The 24,111-nt window shown below is 48.8% G+C and overlaps 1 protein-coding gene across 3 annotated transcripts in view; it reads right to left on the reverse strand.

The window, feature by feature from the left end:
- The window catches only part of LOC132399012 (SEC14-like protein 5), a 63,423-nt gene that overhangs the window by 5,352 nt on the left and 33,960 nt on the right, over nucleotides 1–24,111 (reverse strand). For 2 of the 3 annotated variants that reach the window (XM_059978881.1, XM_059978882.1), the window contains exons 8-16: nucleotides 24,040–24,069; nucleotides 21,154–21,343; nucleotides 20,856–20,944; nucleotides 19,773–19,843; nucleotides 18,735–18,906; nucleotides 14,655–14,789; nucleotides 12,459–12,596; nucleotides 11,167–11,415; nucleotides 4,091–4,266 (exon numbers count right to left, since the gene is read on the reverse strand). In XM_059978881.1, the coding sequence (XP_059834864.1) occupies nucleotides 4,091–4,266; nucleotides 11,167–11,415; nucleotides 12,459–12,596; nucleotides 14,655–14,789; nucleotides 18,735–18,906; nucleotides 19,773–19,843; nucleotides 20,856–20,944; nucleotides 21,154–21,343; nucleotides 24,040–24,069 (1,250 nt within the window). The remainder of the gene's footprint in view (nucleotides 1–4,090; nucleotides 4,267–11,166; nucleotides 11,416–12,458; nucleotides 12,597–14,654; nucleotides 14,790–18,734; nucleotides 18,907–19,772; nucleotides 19,844–20,855; nucleotides 20,945–21,153; nucleotides 21,344–24,039; nucleotides 24,070–24,111) is intronic. The other variant, XM_059978883.1, reaches the window with a different exon arrangement.

Consider the following 24,111-nt stretch of genomic DNA (forward strand, 5'->3'; position numbering starts at 1 on the left):
GAAGACTGAAAAAATTGCAATTGTCACTCCACAGTTCAGGAAGGGAGAGAGGCAGAAGAAAGGGAACTATAGGCCAGTTAGTCTGTCTCAGTGGCTGGGAAGATGTTGGAGTTGATTAGTAAGGATGAGGTCTCAGGGTACTTAGAGGCGCATGATAAAGTAGGCCTTAGTCAGCATGGTTTCCTCAAGGGAAAATCCTGCCTGACAAATCTGTTGGAATTCTGTGAAGAAATAACAAGCAGGATAGACAAAGGAGAATCAGATGATGTTGTGCACTTGGATTTTCAAAAGGCCTTTGACAAAGTACCACACGAGGCTGCCTAATAAGCTATGAGTCTATGGTATTACAGGAAAGATTCTAGCATGGATAAAGCAGTGGCTGATTGGCAGGAGGCAAAGAGTGGAAATTAAGGGATCCTTTTCTGGTTGGCTGCCATTGACTAGTGGTGTTCCACAGGGGTCTGTGTTGGGACGATTCTTTTTATCTTTTATGCCAGTGATTTGAATGATGGAATTTACGGCTTTGTTGCAAAGTTTGCAGACGTTATGAAGACAGGTGGAGGAGCAGGTAATTTTGAGGAAGTAGAGAGACTACAGAAGGACTTAAACCAATTAGAACGGGTAAAGAAGTGGCAGATGGAATATCGTGTCAAGAAGTGTGTGGTCATGCACTTTGGTAGAAGCAATGAAAGGGTTGGCTATTTTCTAAAAGGAGAGAAAATACAAAAAAAAAGAGGTGCAAGGGGACTCGGGAGTCCTTGTGCAGGATTCCCTAGGGGTTAATTTGCAGGTTGAGTCTGTGGTGAGGAAGGCAAATGTGAAGTTAGCATTCATTTCAAGAGACCTAGAATATAAAAGCAAGGATGTAATGTTGAGACTTTATAAAGCACTGGTGAGGCCTCACTTGAAGTACTGTGAGCAGTTTGGGCTCTTTGTCTTAGAAAGGATGTGCTGAAACTGGAGAGGGTTCAAAGGAGGTTCACAAAAATGATTCCAGGATTGAATGGCTTGTCATGTGAAGAGCGTCTGATGGCTCTGGGCCTGTATTCACTGGAATTCAGAAGAAAGGGGGTGACCTCATTAAAACCTATCGCATGGTGAAAGGCCTTGATAGAGTGGACATGGAGAGGATGTTTCCTATGGTGGGAGAGCCTTAAGTCCAGAGCACACAGCCTCAGAATGGAGGGGTGTCCTTTTTGAACAGAGATGAAGGGGAATTTCTTTAGCCAGAGGGTGGTAAATCTGGAATTCTTTGCCACAGGCAGCTGTGGAGACCAAGTCTTTATGTATATTTAAGGCAAAGGTTGATAGATTCTTCATTGGTCAGGGCATACGGGGATATGGGAACTCCACTCCTGAGTCTCTCTCATCCCTCTCCACTCCACGCCCATCTCTCTCGACCCTCTCCCCTCCACCCCCAAGTCCCTCTTGACCCTTTCCCCTCCCGAGTCTCTCACCACCCTCTACCCCCCGAGTCCCTTTTGTCCCTCTCCACTCAAGTCCCCCTCATCCTCTCCACTCCTGCGTCCCTCTCGTCCCTCTCCACTGGGGTCCCTTGTTCCCCTTGTCCCTCTCCACTCAACACCCTCATCCCTCTCTAATCCCACTCATTCCAGCCCCTTTTTGTCTTCTCCCCTTACATTTATTGAACCAGAGACCTGACACGGGGCCCATAGTTAAGCACAGATAATGTGTGGGTGAGTAGAAGGTCTGCACAGCTGCTGTTTGTTCAGTTTTAAGTGCAGCTTTGGTGCTAGTATTGTGGTTGGGTAACTGGGATTGTACCTCAGGGGTCAGACTGCACGGGAGTAAAGTGAGCAGTTTTGGGTCTCATATCTAAGAGAAGATATTGGAGAGGGTCAGGAGAATGATTCTAGGAATGAAAGGGTTAATGTATGAGGAGCTTTTGATGGCTCTGGGCCTGCACTCACTGGAGTGGGTGTGGAGAGGACTTTTCCAATAGTGGGGGAGTCTAGGACCAGAGGGTGCTGAATCTGCAAAATTCAATGCCACATACAGCTCTAGATGCCAAGTCTTTGGGTACATTTAAAGCAGACGTTGATAGGTTCTTGATTATTAAGGGCATCAAAGGTTACAGGGAGAAGGCAGCAGAATGCGATTGAGAGAGATAATAAAACAGCCATGATGGAATAATGGAGCAGACTTGACATGCCAAATGGCCTAATTGAGCTCCTGTGTCTTCTTGGTCCAGGCTACTTGTCCTGAGGTGTCCAGTCCTGCCGTGGGGCTGGATTACAGAGGGAGGAATACCCCATCAAACACCCTCATCCAGAGGTGTTCAGTCCTGCCGTGGGGCTGGATTACAGAGGGAGGAATACCCCATCAAACACCCTCATCCAGAGGTGTTCAGTCCTGCCGTGGGGCTGGATTACAGAGGGAGGAATACCCCATCAAACACCCTCATCCAGAGGTGTTCAGTCCTGCCGTGGGGCTGGATTACAGAGGGAGGAATACCCCATCAAACACCCCCATCCAGAGGTGTTCAGTCCTGCCATGGGGCTGGATTATAGAGGGAAGAATACCCCATCAAACACTCCCATCCAGAGGTGTCCAGTCCTGCCATGGGGCTGGATTACAGAGGGAGGAATACCCCATCAAATACCCCCATCCAGAGGTGTCCAGTCCTGCCGTGGGGCTGGATTACAGAGGAGGGAATACCCCATCAAACACCCCCATCCAAAGGTGTCCAGTCCTGCTGTGGGGCTGGATTACAGAATACCCCATCAAACACCCCCATCCAGAGGTGTTCAGTCCTGCTGTGGGGCTGGATTACAGAGGAGGGAATACCCCATCAAACACCCCCATCCAAAGGTGTCCAGTCCTGCCGTGGGGCTGGATTACAGAGGAGGGAATACCCCATCAAACACCCCCATCCAAAGGTGTCCAGTCCTGCTGTGGGGCTGGATTACAGAATACCCCATCAAACACCCCCATCCAGAGGTGTTCAGTCCTGCTGTGGGGCTGGATTACAGAGGGAGGAATACCCCATCAAACACCCCCATCCAGAGGTGTTCAGTCCTGCTGTGGGGCTGGATTACAGAGGGAGGAATACCCCATCAAACACCCCCATCCATCAGTCCTGCTGTGGGGCTGGATTACAGAGGGAGGAATACCCCATCAAACACCCCCATCCATCAGTCCTGCTGTGGGGCTGGATTACAGAGGGAGGAATACCCCATCAAACACCCCCATCCAGAGGTGTTCAGTCCTGCCATGGGGCTGGATTATAGAGGGAAGAATACCCCATCAAACACTCCCATCCAGAGGTGTCCAGTCCTGCCATGGGGCTGGATTACAGAGGGAGGAATACCCCATCAAATACCCCCATCCAGAGGTGTCCAGTCCTGCCATGGGGCTGGATTACAGAGGAGGGAATACCCCATCAAACACCCCCATCCAAAGGTGTCCAGTCCTGCCGTGGGGCTGGATTACAGAGGAGGGAATACCCCATCAAACACCCCCATCCAAAGGTGTCCAGTCCTGCCGTGGGGCTGGATTATAGAGGGAAGAATACCCCATCAAACACCCCCATCCAGAGGTGTCCATTCCTGCCGTGGGGCTGGATTACAGAGGGAGGAATACCCCATCAAACACCCCCATCCAGAGGTGTTCAGTCCTGCCGTGGGGCTGGATTATAGAGGGAAGAATACCCCATCAAACACCCCCATCCAGAGGTGTCCAGTCCTGCCGTGGGGCTGGATTACAGAGGAGGGAATACCCCATCAAACACCCCCATCCTAAGGTGTCCAGTCCTGCCGTGGGGCTGGATTACAGAGGAGGGAATACCCCATCAAACACCCCCATCCAAAGGTGTCCAGTCCTGCCGTGGGGCTGGATTACAGAGGAGGGAATACCCCATCAAACACCCCCATCCAGAGGTGTTCAGTTCTGCCGTGGGGCTGGATTATAGAGAGAGGAATACCCCATCAAACACCCCCATCCATCAGTCCTGCCGTGGGGCTGGATTACAGAGGGAGGAATACCCCATCAAACACCCACATCCAGAGGTGTCCAGTCCTGCCGTGGGGCTGGATTACAGAGGGAGGATTTACCCTCATCTCTCACTCACCTGAAGTCCTCTGATGCCAGTACTTCAGTGTAGAACATAATTTTACACTTGTAGGAGGAAACTTGCAGGCTAGCTAAGACGTCGTCAACACGAGGGAGATTGGAGTTGCATGGGCTTGGTGTCAACATCTTCCACTGTAGGATGTAGGAGCCAGACCAGCGGGTCACATGTGAGCCCTGTGGACAGACAAACTGTGCATCTGAGATCCCCAGACAAAACCACCTTACCCCAGCTAGCTGGTTCATGCCATGCTTCAGAGCCTGGCAACTCCAAGCAAAGGAGAATAAATCAGACTATTTTCTAAACAGGGAAAAAATTCAAAAATCAGAGGTACTAAGTCCTCGTGCAGAATTCCTTCAAGAGTAACTTGCAGGTTAAGGAATGCAAATGCAATGTTAGTATCCATTTTGAAAGGACCAGAATATATACAGCAAGGATGTAATGTTGAGGCTTTATAAGATATTGGTCAAACTACATCTAGACTATGGTGAGCAGTTTATCTAAGAAAGGATATGGTGGCATTGGATTCAAAGGAGGTTCATGAGAATGATTCAGGAATGGAAGGATTAACATATGAGAACATCTGACGGCTCTGGACCTACACTCGCTGGAGTTCAGAAGGATAAGGGGGCAATCTCATTGAAACTTACTGAATATTGAAAGGCCTAGATAGTATGGATGTGGAGAGGATGTTTCCTACCAGAATACAGGGTCTATTTAGAACACAGATTAGGAGGAATTTCTTTAGCCAGAGGGTTGTGAATCTGTGGAATTCTTTGCCACAGGCAGCTGTGGAGGCCAAATCATTGGGTATATGGGTTTGAGAGGGAAAATAAACCAGCTATGATGGAATGATAGAGCAGATTCTATGGTTTAAATGGCCTAATTCTGTTCCTATGTCATATGATCTAAAGGGAGGGGGAGAGGGTAAATTGAGGGCAGACCTTCCCCAAACCTCTCAGTTCTGTAGGAGGGTCCTTCAACTCCACCCCCCCCCCCCGAATTCCTTCCCAACATCAACATTGGGCTCGCTCTACCTTGTTTGCTCCCTCCCACCAGCCCCACCCCCCGATGTTCCCATTCATCAAACACATTACATAAATGCATGGTGGGGGTGACAGTCCAACGCTTGGCTCGAAAGCAAAAACAAGCTCCACAGAGAGTGAACTGAAGGGTTTAAATATTCATGAGAAAACGATCAGTGAGGATTCATCTAATACCCAAAGTGAAAAATGAGTTTGGAATCTAGAAGAGAATTTTTCACTTCATTAAATTCTGAGCCATTGTTTAGGCAGAATGAGAAGCATTAAATTCCAATTATAAAGCAGTTACAGTAATAGACCATGCTTAACCCATGTCCTGGAACACAAAACTCATGTCCATCAAATGGCAAAGAGCAGAGAACTCCCAATGTAAGGACAGCACCTTTCCGATGCAGGGTGAAACTCCCTTTATAATAGAGAGGCAAGAAACTAGAAATACAGATGAACAGCTAGAGCAACCTGGTGGGTCAGATAGCATCTAGGATGGAAAAGTCAGTGGCTGTTTTGGGCCGAGACACTTCACCTGAATTTGTCACTTTATAACATACACATTATAATGGAACTTTTCCCCAGCCTGGGGAATGTTGGCTAAATAAAAGTACTGTAGCTATCTCTTGTAAGGCAGGATGGACCAGGGTTTATCAAAGACCCTTCCCACCCTGAATATTCTCCCTTCTCAGAAGATGTGAAAGCCCATACCACAGCTTCTATTCCGTTATTAAGAACATTGAATGGATCCCTAGTATGACCCGATTGGCACTTCATTATCTACCTTGCTACAAACTCATCAAAAAGGCTGGATCTCCCTTGGCTACAACCTGGACTCTTTTGAGTTAGTGGTGGAAAGGAGGTCACTAATGAACTTTATCCATTATGGACAATCAGACACATCCTCTCCATGACCGACTGAATAAATTGTGGAGCACCCTTTCGAACAGACTCATTCAGCTCTGCTATCAAATCTCTCCAACCAAATGCAATAAGCATGTACAACAGTTCATCTCTGTGCAACAGGAGAACACACATCATAGTACAACAGTCTCTGCTTTGTTATTTCGTACATTATTATTGCAGTGTTAAACTATTATTGTGTATATTATTCTGTACTTTATTAATAGTTAATATGATTATTTATTATTGCTAAGTGTGTTTTTAAATGTTGCTGCTGTAAGTAATTAATTTCCTACTCTGGATCAATAAAGTACTTATTATTATAAGTAATAATAATAAGCAGATTGGGAGGCAGATTTTGGAAAGGTGCAAAAATAACAGGGTTGTTATCATGGGTGACTTTAACTTCCCTAATATTGATTGGCACCTGATTAGTTCCAAGGGTTTAGATGGGGCAGAGTTTGTTAAGTGTGTCCAGGATGGATTCCTGTCACAGTATGTCGACAGGCTGACTAGGGGGAATGCCATACTAGATCTAGTATTAGGTAACGAACCGGGTCAGGTCACAGATCTGTCAGTGGGTGGGCATCTGGGGGACAGTGATCACCGCTCCCTGACCTTCAGCATTATCATGGAAAAGGATAGAATCAGAGAGGACAGGACAATTTTTAATTTGGGGAAGGGCAAATTATGAGGCTATAAGGCTAGAACTTGTGGGTGTGAATTGGGATGATGTTTTTGCAGGGAAATGTACTATGGGCATGTGGTCGATGTTTAAGGATCTCTTGCAAGATGTTAGGGATAAATTTGTCCCGGTGAGGAAGATAAAGAATGGTAGGGTGAAGGAACCATGGGTGACAAGTGAGGTGGAAAATCTAGTCAGCTGGAAGAAGGCAGCATACATGAGGTTTAGGAAGCAAGGATCAGATGGGTCTATTGAGGAATATAGGGTAGCAAGAAAGGAGCTTAAGAAGGGGCTGAGAAGAGCAAGAAGGGGGCATGAGAAGGCCTTGGCAAGTAGGGTAAAGGAAAACCCCAAGGCATTCTTCAATTATGTGAAGAACAAAAGGATGACAGGAGTAAAGGTAGGACCAATTAGAGATAAAAGTGGGAAGATGTGCCTGGAGGCTGTGGAAGTGAGCGAGGTCTTCAATGAATACTTCTCTTCGGTATTCACCACTGAGAGGGAACTTGAAGACAGTGAGGACAATATGAGTGAGGTTGATGTTCTGGAGCATGTTAATATTAAGGGAGAGGAGGTGCTGGAGTTGATAAAATACATTAGGATGGATAAGTCCCCGGGACCCGACAGAATATTCCCCAGGCTGCTCCACGAGGCAAGGGAAGAGATTGCTGAACCTCTGGCTAGGATCCTTATGTCCTTGTTGTCCACGGGAATGGTACCGGAGGATTGGAGGGAGGCGAATGTTGTCCCCTTGTTCAAAAAAGGTAGCAGGGATAGTCCAGGTAATTGTAGATCAGTGAGCCTTACGTCTGTGGTGGGAAAGCTGTTGGAGAAGATTGTTAGAGATAGGATCTATGGGCATTGAGAGAATCATGGTCTGATCAGGGACAGTCAGCATGGCTTTGTGAAGGGCAGATCATGCCTAACAAGCCTGATAGAATTCTTTGAGGAGGTGACCAGGCATATAGATGAGGGTAGTGCAGTGGATGTGATCTACATGGATTTTAGTAAGGCATTTGACAAGGTTCCACACGGTAGGCTTATTCAGAAAGTCAGAAGGCATGGGATCCAAGGAAATTTGGCCAGGTGGATTCAGAATTGGCTTGCCTGCAGAAGGCAGAGAGTCATGGTGGAGGGAGTACATTCAGATTGGAGGGTTATGACTAGTGGTGTCCCACAAGGATCAAACTCCAAGGCAGAGTACAAAGTAAATGGCAGGATACTTGTTAGTGTGGAGGAGCAGAGGGATCTGGGGGTACATGTCCACAGATCCCTGAAAGTTGCCTCACAGGTAGATAGGGTAGCTAAGAAAGCTTATGGGACGTTAGCTTTCATAAGTGGAGGGATAGAGTTTAAGAGACATATTGTAATGATGCAGCTCTATAAAACTCTAGTTAGGCCACACCTGGAGTACTGTGTCCAGTTCTGGTCGCCTCACTATAGGAAGGATGTGGAAGCATTGGAAAGGGTACAGAGGAGATTTACCAGGATGCTGCCTGGTTTAGAGAGTATGGATTATGATCAGAGATTAAGGGAGCTAGGGCTTTACTCTTTGGAGAGAAGGAGAATGGGAGGAGACATGATAGAGGTGCACAAGATATTAAGAGGAATAGACAGAGTGGACAGCCAGCGCCTCTTCCCCAGGGCACCACTGCTCAATACAAGAGGACATGGCTTTAAGGTAAGGGAGGGAAGTTCAAGGGGGATGTTAGAGGAAGGTTTTTCACTCAGAGAGTGGTTGGTGCATGGAATGCACAGCCTGAGTCTGTGGTGGAGTCAGGTACACTAGTGAAGTTTAAGAGACTACTAGACAGGTATATGGAGGAATTTAAGGTGGGGGGTTATATGGGAGGCAGGATTTGAGGGTTGGCACAACATTATGGGCCAAAGGGCTTGTAATGTGCTGTACTATTCTATGTTCTATGTTCTATTATTATGACCTTGCATCTTATTATCTATCTGCATTACATTTTCTCTTTTTTCTGGAATATGGTGATGGGACATGTATGGTCATGCATTTTGGTAGAAGAAATGAAAGAGTTGACAATTTTCTAAATGGAGAGAAAATACAAAAAACTAAGGCGCAAAAGGACTCGGGAGTCTTTGTGCAGAATTCCCTAAAGGTTAATTTGCAGGTTGAGTCTGTGGTAAGGAAGGCAAATGTGATGTTAGCATTAATTTCAAGAGGACTAGAATGTAAAAGCAAGGATGTGATGTTGATAAAGCAGTGGTGAGGTCTCACTTGGACTATTGTGAGAAGGCTTGCACCCCTTAGAAAGGATGTGCTGAAACTGGAGACGGTTCAAAGGAGGTTCACGAAAATGTTTTCAGGATTGAATGGCTTGTCATGTGAAGAGCGTTTGATGGTTCTGGGCCTGTGTTCATGTGAACATATCATTGAAACCTATTGAATGGTGGAAGGCCTTGAGTGGATGTGGAGAAGATGTTTCCTGTGGTGAGAGAGTCTAAGACCAGAGGACACAGTCTCAGAACTGAGGGACGTCCTTTTAGATCAGAGATGAGAAGGAATTTCTTTAGTCAGAGAGTGGTCTATCTGTGGAATTCTTTGCCGCAGTCAGCTATAGATCAAGTTTTTATGTATATTGAAGGAAGAGGTTGATAGCTTCTTGATTGGTCAGGGCATGAAGGGATACGGGGAGAAGGCAGGAGATTGGGGCTGAGAGGAAAACTGGATCAGCTATGGTGAAATGGTGGAGCAGACTTGATGGGCCAAATGGCCTAATTCTGCTCCTATATCTTATGATCTTATGGTAAATGTAACACATTATTCTGTATTCTGTTATTGTTTACCTTGTATTACCTCAAGGCACTGATGGGATGTGATGAAATGATCTGTTTGGAATGCATGCTAAACAACACTTTTCACAGTACCTTGGTACATGTGACAATAATTAACCAATTTACCATTTACCCAGGGAGTTCTCATCCACAGCTCCAGCAAAGCACATACAACCATTTCCCTGAGTTGCTTCCTCAATTGCATCCTCTGAGAAGAGGATTGATGCAAAACACCCATTTGATCCTCCTGATACCTGCTTATTTTTCAGTTTTGATTCCCCAGAGTGTGGGGAATATAAGCCTAGCACACACTTTCTTAACCTGTTTTTAACTACTGTAGAAACTCTGCTGAAGTGTTTTTTCACTTGGAGTCACAGAACACTACAGCACGGAAACAGACCTTTCATTTCCTCTAGTCCATACCGAACTCTGAATCTGCCTAACCCTATTGACCTGGACCATCGCCCTCCCATCTAAACGGAATAAGATCAAACATGCCCACACTGGACATTCTGAAAGCTCGCTCCCGCAGAAGACATTAAACATTTGAACAGTCGACTTTTCGGGTTGAGACCCTTCATCAAGGGGGAAGATGCCAGAGGAAGAAGGTGAGGAGGGAAAGGAAGGCTAGCTGGAAGGTGATAGGTGAAATCGTGGGTGGCAGAAGTTAGAAGCTGTGTGGGAAGTGGTGGAAAAGGTAAAGGTCTGGAGAAGGAGGAATCTGATAGGAGAAGGAAATGGGAGACAGGAAGGGCACCAGGGGGAGGTGATAGGCAGGTGAGGAGAAGAGAGGAGGTAAGAAGGGTGCCATAGTGGAATGAAAGAAGAGGGGAGGGGGAAAATTACGAGATGTTGGAAAAATCAATGTTTATGCCATCAGTTGGAGGGTACCCAAACAGAATACTGTATGAGGTGTTGCTCCTCCAATCTGAGATTGGCAGAAGAGGATGCCATGGACCAACATGCTGAAATGGGAACAAGGATTAGAATTTAAAAGGTTAGCTATTGGAAATCCTGCTTGCAGTGAAGACTCTCGACAAATCAGACCCCGACCTACAGATGCCACACCTGCTTTGGCTACTGCTCTCCCTGTGACCACAAGAAACTGCACTGAGTTGTGGACAGATCTCAGCTCAGCACAGTAACCAGCCTCCCCTCCACAGACTATACTTCCTGTTGCCTTAGTAAAGCAGCCAAAATAATCAAGGAGCCTCCTACCACGGTCATTCTTTCCCACCCTCCCATCAGGGTGAAAATTCACAATTACAGCTTGGGGCATCGGAGTTCACAGTTCAATTCCAACGTTCTGCAAGAAGTTTGTATGGCTTTCCCATGAGCACATGGGTTTCTTCCAGGTGCTCCGGTTTCCTCCCACAGTCCAAAGACGTTCGGGTTAGCAGGTTAACTGGTCATTGTAAATTGTCCTGTGATTAAGCTAGGGTTAAATAGGTGGGCTGCTGGGCAGCACGTATTGTTGGGCAGATGGGCCTGTTCCATGCTGTATCTCTAAATAAGTGAATAAATAAATAGTTACATAAATGGATGGATGAATCAATAAACAAACAGACCAAATTTGAGCTCCAGTTGCAAATTCCAAGTCAAGAGTTTGTTGCTGGTCAAGGCGGATTGAAGCACAATACATGCTGAGTGTGACACACCTGGATGCTCTCTCCCTCGTGGCAGACGAGTGGTGACTCCACAGAGCTGAAGTCCTTCCCCAGCACCCAGCTCCTGTCTATCAGCTGCATGTTGTTGCCGACAGCAAAGGCACCGATCGAGCCAGCCGGGTCCCTGCCATGGGCCAGCAGTGGTTGCTTGGAATGGAAGATGTTGAACACCACGTCACCCTTCAGTATGTCGAAGTCCCAGGTGATGACCGATGTGGGTTCTAGAATCTCAATCACCTTCTGCAAAACAGGCCAGCACAGAACTGAGAGCAGGACCAGAGCCAGAGGAAACACACCTTCCTGTGTGGGGTGCAAAAGCCTGAAAGCACGGACCACCAGGCTCAAGGACCTCACAATCTGGCTCCTTATCATCTTTTACTTCCTCTGTAACTGGAACGTTGCATTCTGCTTTAGCTTGTCTCTCGTAAAGATCCGCTCACTCCAACATTCCCTCTTCCCTCTACCATTGGCCTAAAAGCACAGACCACCAGGGTCAGGGACAGCCTCAACCCCACTGTTATCAGACTATTGAATGGTTCCTCATGACTTGAGCTCATGTTTGACTTTGACCTGTTGTCTGCCTGCACTGCACTATCTCTATATCTGTTAGACTTTATTCTGCACACTATTGCTGTTTTACAGTTGCTCTAACAGAATGCACTGTGCAAATAATGGATTTGCATGAACAGTATGAAAGGTAAGCTCTTCACTGTATCTCTGTACACGTGATAATAATAAACCATTTCCAGTTGGGTGTCAGAGCTTATTGAGCCAAATCTCCTCATTGATAACTTTGCAGTCATCAGTTCAGTGGCTTTGTTCTGCTCAAATCCTGCAGGTTCTCCAGTTCCAAGAGCAGCCCACATACTTTGGAGAGCAGTGCAGACACCACAAAGGAGCAGAGTTGAGGACTCTGTGGCCATTGGACCCACTGGGACTGAAAACATAGGTCACAGAACATCAGCATCATTAGACATGAAGCACGAAATGCTGGAGGAACTCAACAGGTCCGGTGGTACCTATGGAGGGGATGTTTCATCAGGCCTGTCTCCAGCATTTGGTGTGTTGCTCTGGATTTCCTGCATCTGCAGAATTGCCTGTGTTTATGTAGATATATTTTATATCAGTGATTAGGTTTGAAATGTGAGCAGTGACATATGAGTAGACTGCTATATTTCTGCAGATCCTATGAATAACATTTATTCTTAATAAAACAGAACAGAGTTTATTCTGTAGGGTTAACATGAAATAGCCACAAGCCATGAATGACTGGGAGAATTTACCTCATGTGGAGCTCCCTTGAAGATGTTGGCAGACTGGTAAATGGTTTCTGTCCAGAGTCGAATGTGATCCGTATTATCCAGCATTTCCTCAGACTGGTATAAGGATTTGGGGACCATTCCTCCCTCTGGGATATTGCACTGTGAATGGAGTACAGATACCTTGAAATACTGTGGGCCACCAACTCCACAAGGGAACCAGCCCTGGCCACAGCTGCAGAGACACTTGCATTCTGCCCGCTGATCGGGGAGCTGGGGCCACTGGGAGAGATTGGTATTCAGTGCGCAATCAACAGCAATCTGCCTGTTAGAGCTTGAACCACCAAGCGCCCAATGCTTTCTCCTTTCTTAGATATGAGAGGAGACTGAGCAAAACAATAACTTGATTAAAACTACAACCATAATATAACAGTGTCCTAAGGTGTTTGTAAGACTTTTATCCAACAAAAAACCCACACTGAACATCACAATATCGGTCCTGTGTCGGGGTTGAAGGCCAGCCTGTGTGTGTGAAGTGGGAAGGCTGCTTTCTTGTTGTTCTGCTGAACATTGTGGAACTGCTACATTGGTGTTGGAATGTGTGGTGATACGTGCAGGCTGGCCCAGCTCATCCTTGGGTTGTGTTGGTTGTTAAAATAAACGACACATTTCACTGTAGGTATTGACGTACCCATGATAAATCAACCCGAATCCGAAAACTGGCCCCACTCCTCCCACCCACTCCACACCCCTTCCCCTCACCACACCCCTTCCTCTCACCCCACACCCCCCACCCACTCCACACCCCTTCCCCTCACCACACCCCCCACTCACTCCACACCCTTACCACCCCTCACCCCCCCACCCACTCCACACCCCTACCCCTCACCACACCCCTTCCTCTCACCCCACCCCCACCCACTCCACACCCCTTCCCCTCACCACACCCCTTCCTCTCACCCCACCCCCCACCCACTCCACACCCCTTCTCCTTACCACACCCCCCACTCACTCCACACCCCTTCTCCTCACCACACCCCCCACTCACTCCACACCCTTACCACCCCTCACCCCCCCACCCACTCCACACCCCTTCCCTCACCCCACCCCCCCACACCCCTTCCCCTCACCACACCCCTTCCTCTCACCCCACCCCCCACCCACTCCACACCCCTTCCCCTCACCACACCCCTTCCTCTCACCCCACCCCCCACCCACTCCACACCCCTTCCCCTCACCACACCCCTCCCTACTCTACACCCCTTCTCCTCACCAAACCACCACCTACTCCACACCCCTTCTCCTCACCACACCCCTTCCCCTCACCCCACCCCCCACCCACTCCACACCCCTTCCCCTCACCACACCCCTTCCTCTCACCCCACCCCCCACCCACTCCACACCCCTTCCCCTCACCACACCCCTTCCTCTCACCCCACCCCCCACCCACTCCACACCCCTTCCCCTCACCACACCCCTTCCTCTCACCCCACCCCCCCACCCACTCCACACCCCTTCCCCTCACCACACCCCTTCCTCTCACCACACCCCTTCCTCTCACCCCACCCCCCACCCACTCCACACCCCTTCCCCTCACCACACCCCTTCCTCTCACCCCACCCCCCACCCACTCCACACCCCTTCCCCTCACCACACCCCTTCCCCTCACCCCACCCCCCACCCACTCCACACCCCTTCTCCTCACCACACCCCTTCCCCTCACCCCACCCCCCACCCACTCCACACCCCTTCCCCTCACCACACCCCTCCCTACTCTACACCCCTTCTCCTCACCAAACCACCACCTACTCCACACCCCTTCTCCTCACCACACCCCTTCCCCTCACCCCACCCCCCACCCACTCCACACCCCTTCCCCTCACCACACCCCTTCCTCTCACCACACCCCCCACTCACTCCACACCCCTTCTCCTCACCACACCCCTTCCCCTCACCCCACCCCCCACCCACTCCACACCCCTTCCCCTCACCACACCCCTTCCCCTCACCCCACCCCCCACTCCACACCCCTTCTCCTCACCACACCCCCCACTCACTCCACACCCCTTCTCCTCACCACACCCCCCACCCACTCCACACCCCTTCTCCTCACCACACCCCCCACCCACTCCACACCCCTTCTCCTCACCACACCCCCCACCCACTCCACACCCCTTCTCCTCACCACACCCCTCTCCTCCCACCCCTCCCCGGTCATACCAGGCAGTCTCCACCCAGGAAGTCGGGAAGGAGGTCCCTCTCTATGTAATCGAGGAGACCTCCTGCACCCTGAAAGTTGCTGCCGCTGTAGATAAGGAACTTCTGCCGGGTGTTTTCGTTGATGAATGGACTAACCTGAGGGTGGTGAGAGACAAAAGCTTGGTCAGTGTGTGGAGCTGGGCACCTCTACTGAGCTTCTCATTAACATAGCTGGTGGCTACAGCCCAGCCCTTTATGATCCCACGGTGTACCCAGCGTTAGGGTTGGCCATGTTGGTGAGGGTCAGGATAGACGTGGAATAATGGGGGCACTGCAGAGCACATTCACCGCTGTCCTACACCTCCTCTGTGAGAGCTTGTTCTGCACTCTACCACAATGCACTGTGTGATGATCTGATCTGTATAAACAGATAAACTTCTCACTGTATCTTGGTACATGTGGCAATAATTAACCAATTTACCCATTTATTTTCCACTGCTGAATAAAGCTGAGTTCCCACTCCTTTTTCCAGGACCAAGTCTTTGAGCATATTTAAAGCGGGAGTTGACAGATTGTTGATTAGTCAGGGCATCAAAGGTTACGGGGAGAAAGCAGGAGAATTAGGTTGAGGAGGATAATAATACAGCCATCATAGAATGGTGGAACAGACTCAATGGGCTGAATGGCCTAATTCTCTCCTTTGTCTTCTGGTCTTTCTGCATCCTTGAGAAACACAGTGTCTGTCTGTCTGCAGGCTGGCTAGTACGATCAGATGGACTGTCGACCTCACAATCAGGACCCCACAGCCCTGCTGAAGAGTCTCAGCCCGAAACATCGACTGTACTTTTTTCCATCGATACTACCTGGCCCGCTGAGATCCTCAGCATTTTGTGTGTGTTGCTTCGATTTCCAGCATCTGCAGATTTTCTTCTTTGTGATTGGCTCACGATCCAGCTCGTTTTGATCTTGCACCTGTCTGTCTGTCTGCCTGCACTGCACTTCCTCCATAACTCTGGCACTTTATTCCACATTGTTCCTGTCTTACTTTGTTCTTCCTCAATGATTTGATCTGTACAGATAGCATGTAAGTCAATTTTCACTGTATCTCAGTTCATGAAACAGTAATACATCTTCAGCAATTTTGTGAGGTCCCTGACCGAACCCTGCTCTGTGATCTGACACACACTCACTGCCCTGCTCACACATCCAGGGGTCACCTCCATGTAGAGAGGGGTTGCTGTGTGTCCGGCTCCAGACCCAAACCCACTGGGTGTGACGTACATCTCCTCACCCCTCCTCTCGCCTTTCTACTGACAGTTTCAGATCCTTGATCCCTTAGCCAAGGGAAAGGCACCTCCCTCCTTTACGTAGACCTCAGCCATTTGATTCTATCAACAGACCCCACCCCTGTCATCTCCTTTTCCCGGAGCTGTGCCAGTGTCTGGGGGAGATAAAACAGTTCCTGCTTCTAATCCACTTGCACACTTGCTCATCTCCTCCCAGGACACTGATAACTGTCCCAAAATCTCAACGTGTCATTATTATTATAGATTTCCGCCCTGCTCGCGCTTTAGTAAATCTGTCTCTACCCGTTCCTGACCACACACGGTAGTGTAATGCTTTACATGTCAGCAGTCAGGATTGAAATCCCCCGCTGTCCGTGAGAAGTTTGTATGTTTGCCCCGTTTCCTCCAGGGGCTCTGGTTTCTTCTCTCATTCCAAAGGCATTCAGGTTAGTAAGTTGTGGGCAAGTGAGTTTGGCGTCAGAAGTGTGGCGACATTTGTGACTGCCCCCAGCACATCCTCAACTCATCACTGTATGTTTCACTGTACATGACAAATAAAGCTCATCTTTCATCTTCAAGCGCTGCGTCCATTTCTGATCACTTTGTCATAGGAAGGATGTTATTTAACTAGAAAGTGTGCAGAGAAAGTTCCTAGAATGTCACCTGGACTTGGGATCCTGAGTTAGAAGATGAGATTGTGTAGGCCAGGACTTTCTTCACTGGAACTTACGAGACTGGGGGGTGAACCCCAGTACACAAGATCATGAAGGGCATGGACAGGGTGAAAGCAAAGGCTTTTTCTCAGGGAATGGACACTAAAAGAGACAGATGTTTAAGATCTGAGGTGTGAGATTTAAAAGGAATATCAGAGGCTGCTTCTTCAGACAAAGAATGGTTTGTATTCAGAAAGAGCTGCCAGAAATAGTCATTGAGGCAGGCACATTAGCAATGTTTAAAATCCATCTAGATAAAGAACACACAAAGAATGCTGGAGGACCTTAGCAGGTCAGGCAGATCAATGGAAATTAATAAACTGCTGTCATTTCGGGCCAAGACCCTTCTGCAGGACTGGAAAGGAAGAGGGAAGACACCAGAATTTAAAAAGGTGGGGGGTGGGAAGGCGGAAAGCTAGAAGGTGATTGGTGAAGCCAGGTGGGTGGGAAAGGTAAAGGGCTGGAGGGGAAGGAATCGATAGGAGAGGAGAGTGGAACAATAGAAGAAAGCATCCTGTGGATGCTGTGCAGGACAGACACAGCAGGCAGTGGGAGTCCAACACAGGTAAGTGTCTCCCCACCATTGCGCACATCTGCACAGAGCACTACACTGTCACAGGAAAGCAGCATCCATCAGCAGGGACCCCCACCACCGAGGCCATGCTCTCTTCTCAATGCTGCCATCAGGCAGGAGGTACAGGAGCCTCAGGACTCACACCACCAGGTTCAGGAACAGTTATTACCCCTCAACCATCAGGCTCTTGAACTGGAGGGGATATTTCATTCATTCCAACACTAACTCTTCCACAACCTATAGACTCACTTTCAAGGACTCTTCATCTCATGTTGTCAATATTAATTGCTTATTTATTTATTATTATTTGGTTTTATTTTTTCTTTTCTTGTATTTTCTGTGAACGCCTGCAAAAAAATTTATTACAGGAAAGATACTAGCATGGGTCAAGCAGTGGCTGATTGGCAGGAGGCAAAGAGTGGGAATAAAGGGAGCCTTTTCTTGTAGTCTGCCAGTGGCTAGAGGTTTCAGTTGGGACATTATATGTCAATGATTTGGATGATGGAATTGATGGCTTTGTTGCAAAGTTTATGGATGATATGAAGATAAGTGGAGGGGTAGGTAGCTTTGAGGAAGTAGAGAAGGACTTAAACTAGGAGATTGGGCAAAAAAGTGGCAGATGGAATACAGTGCCAGGAAGTATCTGGTCATGCGTTTTGGTAGAAAAAAATAAAAGGGTAAAGTATTTTCTAAATGGAGAGGAAAATTCAAAAATCTGAGGTGAAAAGGAACTTGGGAGTCCTTGTGCAGGGTTACTTAAAGTTAATTTACAGGTTGAGTTGGTGATGAGGAAGGCAACTGTGCTGTTGGCATTCATTTCAAGAGGATTAGAGTACAAAAGGACGTTATGTTGAGGCTTCATAAAGCACAGGCGAGGCCTCACGGAGTATTGTGAATGGTTTTGAGCCCATTATCTTAGAAAGGATGTGCTGAAACTGGTGAGGCTTGAAAGGAAATTACAGGATGGAATGGCTTGTCAAATGCAGACTGATGGCTCTGGGCCGGCATTCACTGGAATTCAGAAAAATGAAGAGCGACTTCATTGAAACCTATGGAATGGTGAAAGACCTTGATAGACGTGATGCAGAGAGGATGTTTCCTATCGTGGGAGAGTCTAAGACCAGAGTACAAAGAGCATACAGGGAGGTCCTTGCAGAACAGAGATAGGGAGGGATTACTCAGCCAGAGAGTTGTGAATCTGTGGAATTCTTTGCCACAGGCAGCTGTGGAGGCCAAGTCTTTCTGTATATTTAAGAAAGGTTGATAGATGCTTGATTGTTCAGGGCATGAAGGGATACGGGGAAAAGGCAGGAGATTGGGGCTGAGAGAGAAATTGGATCAGCAGAGCAGACTAGATGAGCCAAATGGCCTAATTCTGCTCCTTTATCTTATGGTCTTAAAATGAACCTCAGGATTGTATATAGAAATATATAGACTACTTCAATAATAAATCTACTTCACACTTTGATGATGCAGAAGCAGCAGGGGAGGTTAATTGAGAGGCAGAACCAGGCCAGTTGGAACTCACCAATGTCCAGAGCACGGGGAAGACTCGGGGAGCTCGGAGGATGAGCAACCGCCCGAGGGTCTCGGGATAATTTGTCTCCACCACCTCGATGATCCTAAGCAGCGTTTTCACTCCCGGTCGCCATAGGTGCCTCATGTTCAACCCCTCCATGTCCACCAGACACGTCCAGGAACTGGCGAAGATCAGATACTGCAGTCACCCATAGGTGCTGGCACATGGAGAGATCACCCATCACCCCTTGCACCCACCCAGCAATCTACCCCTGAAGCCCCAACAATCCTCCGTCCTCCGCCCCAACCACTGCCTTGCACCCACACCTCAAACCTTTGGCTCTCCCAACCATCACTCTCACCCGTCCATTTTGTCTGACACAGTCCTCTTTACCTCCCCTCCCTCACTGTCCCACAAAATGATTGCTTTGTACAGCCCTCCACCCTCACATTCCCCTCCACTCTCACATCCCCCTCACCCTCACAGCCCCCTCACCCTCACATTCCCCTCCACTCTCACATTCCCCTCCACTCTCACATCCCCCTCCACTCTCACATCCCCTCCACCCTCACATTCCCCTCCACTCTCACATCCCCCTCACCCTCACAGCCCCCTCACCCTCACAGCCCCCTCACCCTCACATTCCCCTCCACTCTCACATCCCCCTCCACTCTCACATCCCCTCCACCCTCACATCCCCCTCACCCTCACATCCCCCTCCACCCTCACATCCCCCTCCACTCTCACATCCCCCTCCACTCTCACATCCCCCTCACCCTCACATCCCCCTCACCCTCACATCCCCCTCCACTCTCACATCCCCACCCTCTCATTTCCCTCCATTCTCACATCCCCCTCACCCTCACATCCCCCTCCACTCTCACATCCCCCTCACCCTCACATCCCCCTCCACTCTCACATCCCCCTCACCCTCACATCACCCCCTTCCTGCCCTGCCCTGCCCCTGGATCCACATCCCAGCTGGAGGCTGGGTTACCGAGCTGGGGAGTCAGGTGGGAAATACAAGGCCTGGAGGACTTTACTGACGTGATGGGACGCCCGAAGACTCTGGTGTTCTCCTCACACCTCCGTTGGCCATCCTCGTTGATGGACAGCACCTGGGGCGAGAGAGGGGGCTCAGTGAGAGGGTGCCCCGTGGCCATTACCCGGTCTGTTCAGGCTGAACAAACTACGCGAGCGAGCACACGCAGGGAACACAACTGTGCAAGATCAAGAGGCTGAGAAGGCCAGGGGAAATTTCACGCAGTTTGTGCTGTGTGGTGTGGCTGTGACCCTGGAGCTGAGCTTTCAAACAGCCGACAGTCAACTGCCATTGAGTTCTGCTGAGGATCAGGTGTTAACGAATGGTAGGTGAAGGCTTCCTACAGCCCCTGTACAGCACATCAAAGGGGCAGAATGGCCTCTGCTCTCTCCGTACAGCAGATTGGAAGGGCAGAATGGCCTCTGCTGTCCCTGTACATATAACGAGGGGCAGAATGGCACCAGCTGTTCCAGAAACTGAGTTGATTTCACTGCAACAAATACAGCTATAACTACCAGATGCTACCTAGACTGGACAGCAGGTCCCACATTGAGAGGTTAAGCACGCTAGGACTTTTCTCGTTAGAGTGAAGGAGGATGAGAGGTGACTTGATGGAGGGGACAAGATGATAAGAGGCTCAGATCGAGTGGAGAGCCAGAAATGGCTAACATCAAAGGATGCATTTAAGGTGATTGGAGGAAAGTAAAGGGTGGGGGGGGGGCTGTCAGAGGTAGGGGCTTTACACAGAGAGTGGTGGGTGTGTGGACACCCTGCAAGAGGTGATGGTACAGGCAGGTACATTAGAGACATTAGATTAGATGTGAGAGGGAAGGATTAGATTCAGTTTAAAGTCGGTTTAGGGGTTGGTATCACATTGTGAGCCAAAGTGTCTGCAGTGTCCTATGTGCAATACAACAACTGCATTACAATTTTCCCACCCTGATCAGGGTGCAATTTATCGCCTGCCGTGCCCATGGATAGACAGAGCTGCTCATTCTCCCTCGCCCCAGTCAGCCTAGGGGGAGCTCCCCCCTCCCCTCTGACAAATGCTCGGGCCTAGCAGCAGCCCCAGCCCCTGGATTACTCACGTGCCGCAAAATGGCCTCCTCCCCAAGAGCTTTCAGTAGCCCCTTGGTATCCATCTGTCCCAGGCGCAGGATGTAGAGCGGCCGGCCGTCTGTCTCAGTCAGGGGTGGGGGGTGGGAAAGTGGTTAGTCAGGTGGGATCGCCCTCTCTCAGTGACCCCCACCCCTCCCCTCTCCCTGTCCTCATCCCTCCACCTCCTCCCAACCCCTTTCTCCACCCCCACTCCCATTCTCCCCTGCCCCTCCCCTCCCTTCCCTTTCCCTCTCCCCCTCACTGTCCCGTCCCTTCCCCCGAGTTTACCTCGGTCATGGTAGTGCCACCCTGCTGTATAGTAGTCCTGCAGGACTGGGGGAGGCCTCCACATCTCAAGGATGTGGTCCACCTGGTTCTGCTTTCGCCACGTGAGGGACTGACACAGGATCTCACGCGTCCTCTCCAGGTTAAAGTCCCGTGACCTCAGGAAACGCAGAATGTGCTGATCTTTGGGAATCTACAAAATACAACAGTGGCAAAGACTCGCCCTCCGAGTTCACACTTGGACACAACACCAGCACTCCCCTCACCAAAGCCGCGCTCAAACACTCCGCTTCCACACTGCAGTTATGTCAGGAAAACTTGGGGACACAATGGAAGCATAACGATTAGTGCAAAGCTATTACAGCTCAAGGCATTAGAGTTCAGAGTTCAATTGCAGTGTCCTCAGAAAGCAAGTTTGTATGTTCCTTCCTGTGTGCACGTGGCTTTCCTCCAAAGGCGTACTGGTTAGTAGGGTAACTGGTCATCGTAAACTGTCCAGTGGTTAGGCTGGTGTTAATTGCTGAGCTCTAAGGGCCTGTTCTGCACTTTAACTCTAAATAAATTATGAATAAAACCAGGAAACGCTGCGAGTACCGAGCACAGTAGCAGAGTGGTTTGTGTAACACCGTACTACACCAGCGACAGGGTTCAGTCCCTGCTGCAGTCTGTAAGGAGCTTGTACGTTCACTCCGTGACCACGCTGGTTTACTCCCACATTCCAAAACGGGTGGATTAGGGTTAGTAAACTGTCGGCATGCTATGTTGACACTTGTGGGCTGTCCCCAGCACAATTGTCGGATCATGTGGGTTGTTGTCGGAAAAGACACCTTTCACTCTATGTCTAAATATTTTAATGTGCAGATGTATCTTTATCTTTCAGTCTTTAGCACACAAACTGCTGGAGGAACTCAGCATGTCAGGCAGTGTTTATGGAGGGAAATGGAAGCCAATGTTTCAGCCTGAGACCCTTCGTCAGGAGTGGAAACTATAAAAGGGTGGGGAAAGGGGATAGTCATAAACTGGCAGACGAGAGGTGAAAGGTAGGTAAGGTGGGCGCGAAGGAAATACTCAACCAGTAAGGCAGCTTCTGTGGAATGAGAGCGCAGTCAGTGGAAACGTTAGTGGTACTACAGAGGAAAGGAGGAGGGAGTTTTATCGAAGAGTCAGGTGGAAGAGAGATGACAGAGTTGCCATGGTACAAGTCAGTGGTGGAGGAGCGGGCAAATGGAGGGTTAGGATTGTGCAAAACCAAAATTAGAATCAAAGGGAGATTTAAACTGAGCAGAGGAAATATGAATTTAGAGGCTGGGACGGGTGGGCATGTGAAAATGTTGAATCTGGAAGGCTGTGATAAGGTGAAGTGCTGTCCGGTGCTTTCACTGAACCTTGTTGGAAAAGTGCAGAAAGTCAGAGCAAGATTGAGACTGGGACGAAGGTGAAGGTGTCAGAAAGCAGGAATGGCCTGCAGCCTTGCCAGCCAAGTGTGTACGGCATTTTCTGCTTTCACTTCAGATTTCCCGACTGAAATATTGTAATTTTGACAGATGGGCAGCATGGTACTGTAGCAGTTAGCATAACACGATCACAGAGCCAGTGGGCCGCTGCTGTCTGTGAGGAGTTTGTACGTTCTCCCTGTGACCACGTGGGTTTCCTCTGGGTGCTCTGGTTTCCTCCCACAGTCCAAAGACGTGCAGTTGGTAGGTTCATGGTCACGCATTAGGGTGTAAGTGGGCAGCTTGTTGGCAGGTGCCTGTTACTGTGCTGCATCTCTGAAAATAAAGACATACAGCAGATATTTACAGTCACACAGGGCCACCTTCTGCATGAACACCAGACTCACTGTGCCCCGACATCTGGTGCAGACTCATGGTTCAATTTGCTGTTGGTTTGTGTTGGGTTTTAAAGGTTAAAGGTTAGCTTTATTTGTCACATGTACATCAACATATTGAAACATACAGTGAAATGTATTGTTTGCATCAATGACCAACACCGCGGGCCGCTCGAGAGTGTGCTGGGGACAGCCCGCAGTGTCATCATATTTCCAGGAGCAACATAGCATGCCCACAGCTCACTGACCCTAACCTGTTAGTCTTTGGACTGCGGGAGGAAACCCTCGCAGTCATGGGAAGAACATACAAGCTTTTCACAGACAGCAGCGGGAACTGAACCGATTGGTAATCCCAGGCACTGTAAAGTGTTACACTAACTGCTGCCCTACCATTTTGGTCAGAAACCTCCTGTCTTGTCATCGGGGATTTTGTGTGAGGTCCAAGGGAACACAGCAAGCACATGCAGATCTCTTGACCAACACACTGGCATTTTGGATGAATCTTACAACTAAGGGGAGCAGTCTGCACGTAAATGTACGTGTAAGGATTGAGAGCAGTGTCTGTGTGTGTGTACAATGGGGACGGGGGTGATGGAGCCAACCTCTTAGTAGCCAGTGAATGATACAAAGGGACAAAGGGGACCGGGGCCTGTTACACAGTGGGGATCCCCGGCTGCTTGTCTTTTCAGCCAACGGGAGTTCACTCTTTACCTGTGCTGTGCATCCTGAGTTACATTTTATTAACTTATCTATGGTAAAGTTTTGGTTTGTGTGCTACGTGTGTGATGTTATGTGGGTGCACTGTGGTCCAGAGGAAAGTTGTTCGTTTGATTCTATAAACGTACAGTCAGGTGACAATGAAATTGAACTTGAATGAATGAGGTAAAGTTAGTGACACAATCAAGTTTAAGATACAGTTTATCTGGTAACAGGTTGTGTCAGTACCTTAGGGTGTGGTTCTGGATGTCAGAACGAGCTGTTTTTCTTGTTCTCTGAACAACGCTTAAACTAACATACCCAGACATGAAACATATATATAAACACACAGAGGAAAACATTACCTTCTCTGGTTTCCAGTCCCCCGCCTCAGACTACAAAAGCACAGAGAAAGAGGTAACTGAGGTTCAGAACGT

The sequence above is a fragment of the Hypanus sabinus genome, chromosome 9, assembly GCF_030144855.1.
Source record: "Hypanus sabinus isolate sHypSab1 chromosome 9, sHypSab1.hap1, whole genome shotgun sequence".
Taxonomy (NCBI): domain Eukaryota; kingdom Metazoa; phylum Chordata; class Chondrichthyes; order Myliobatiformes; family Dasyatidae; genus Hypanus; species Hypanus sabinus.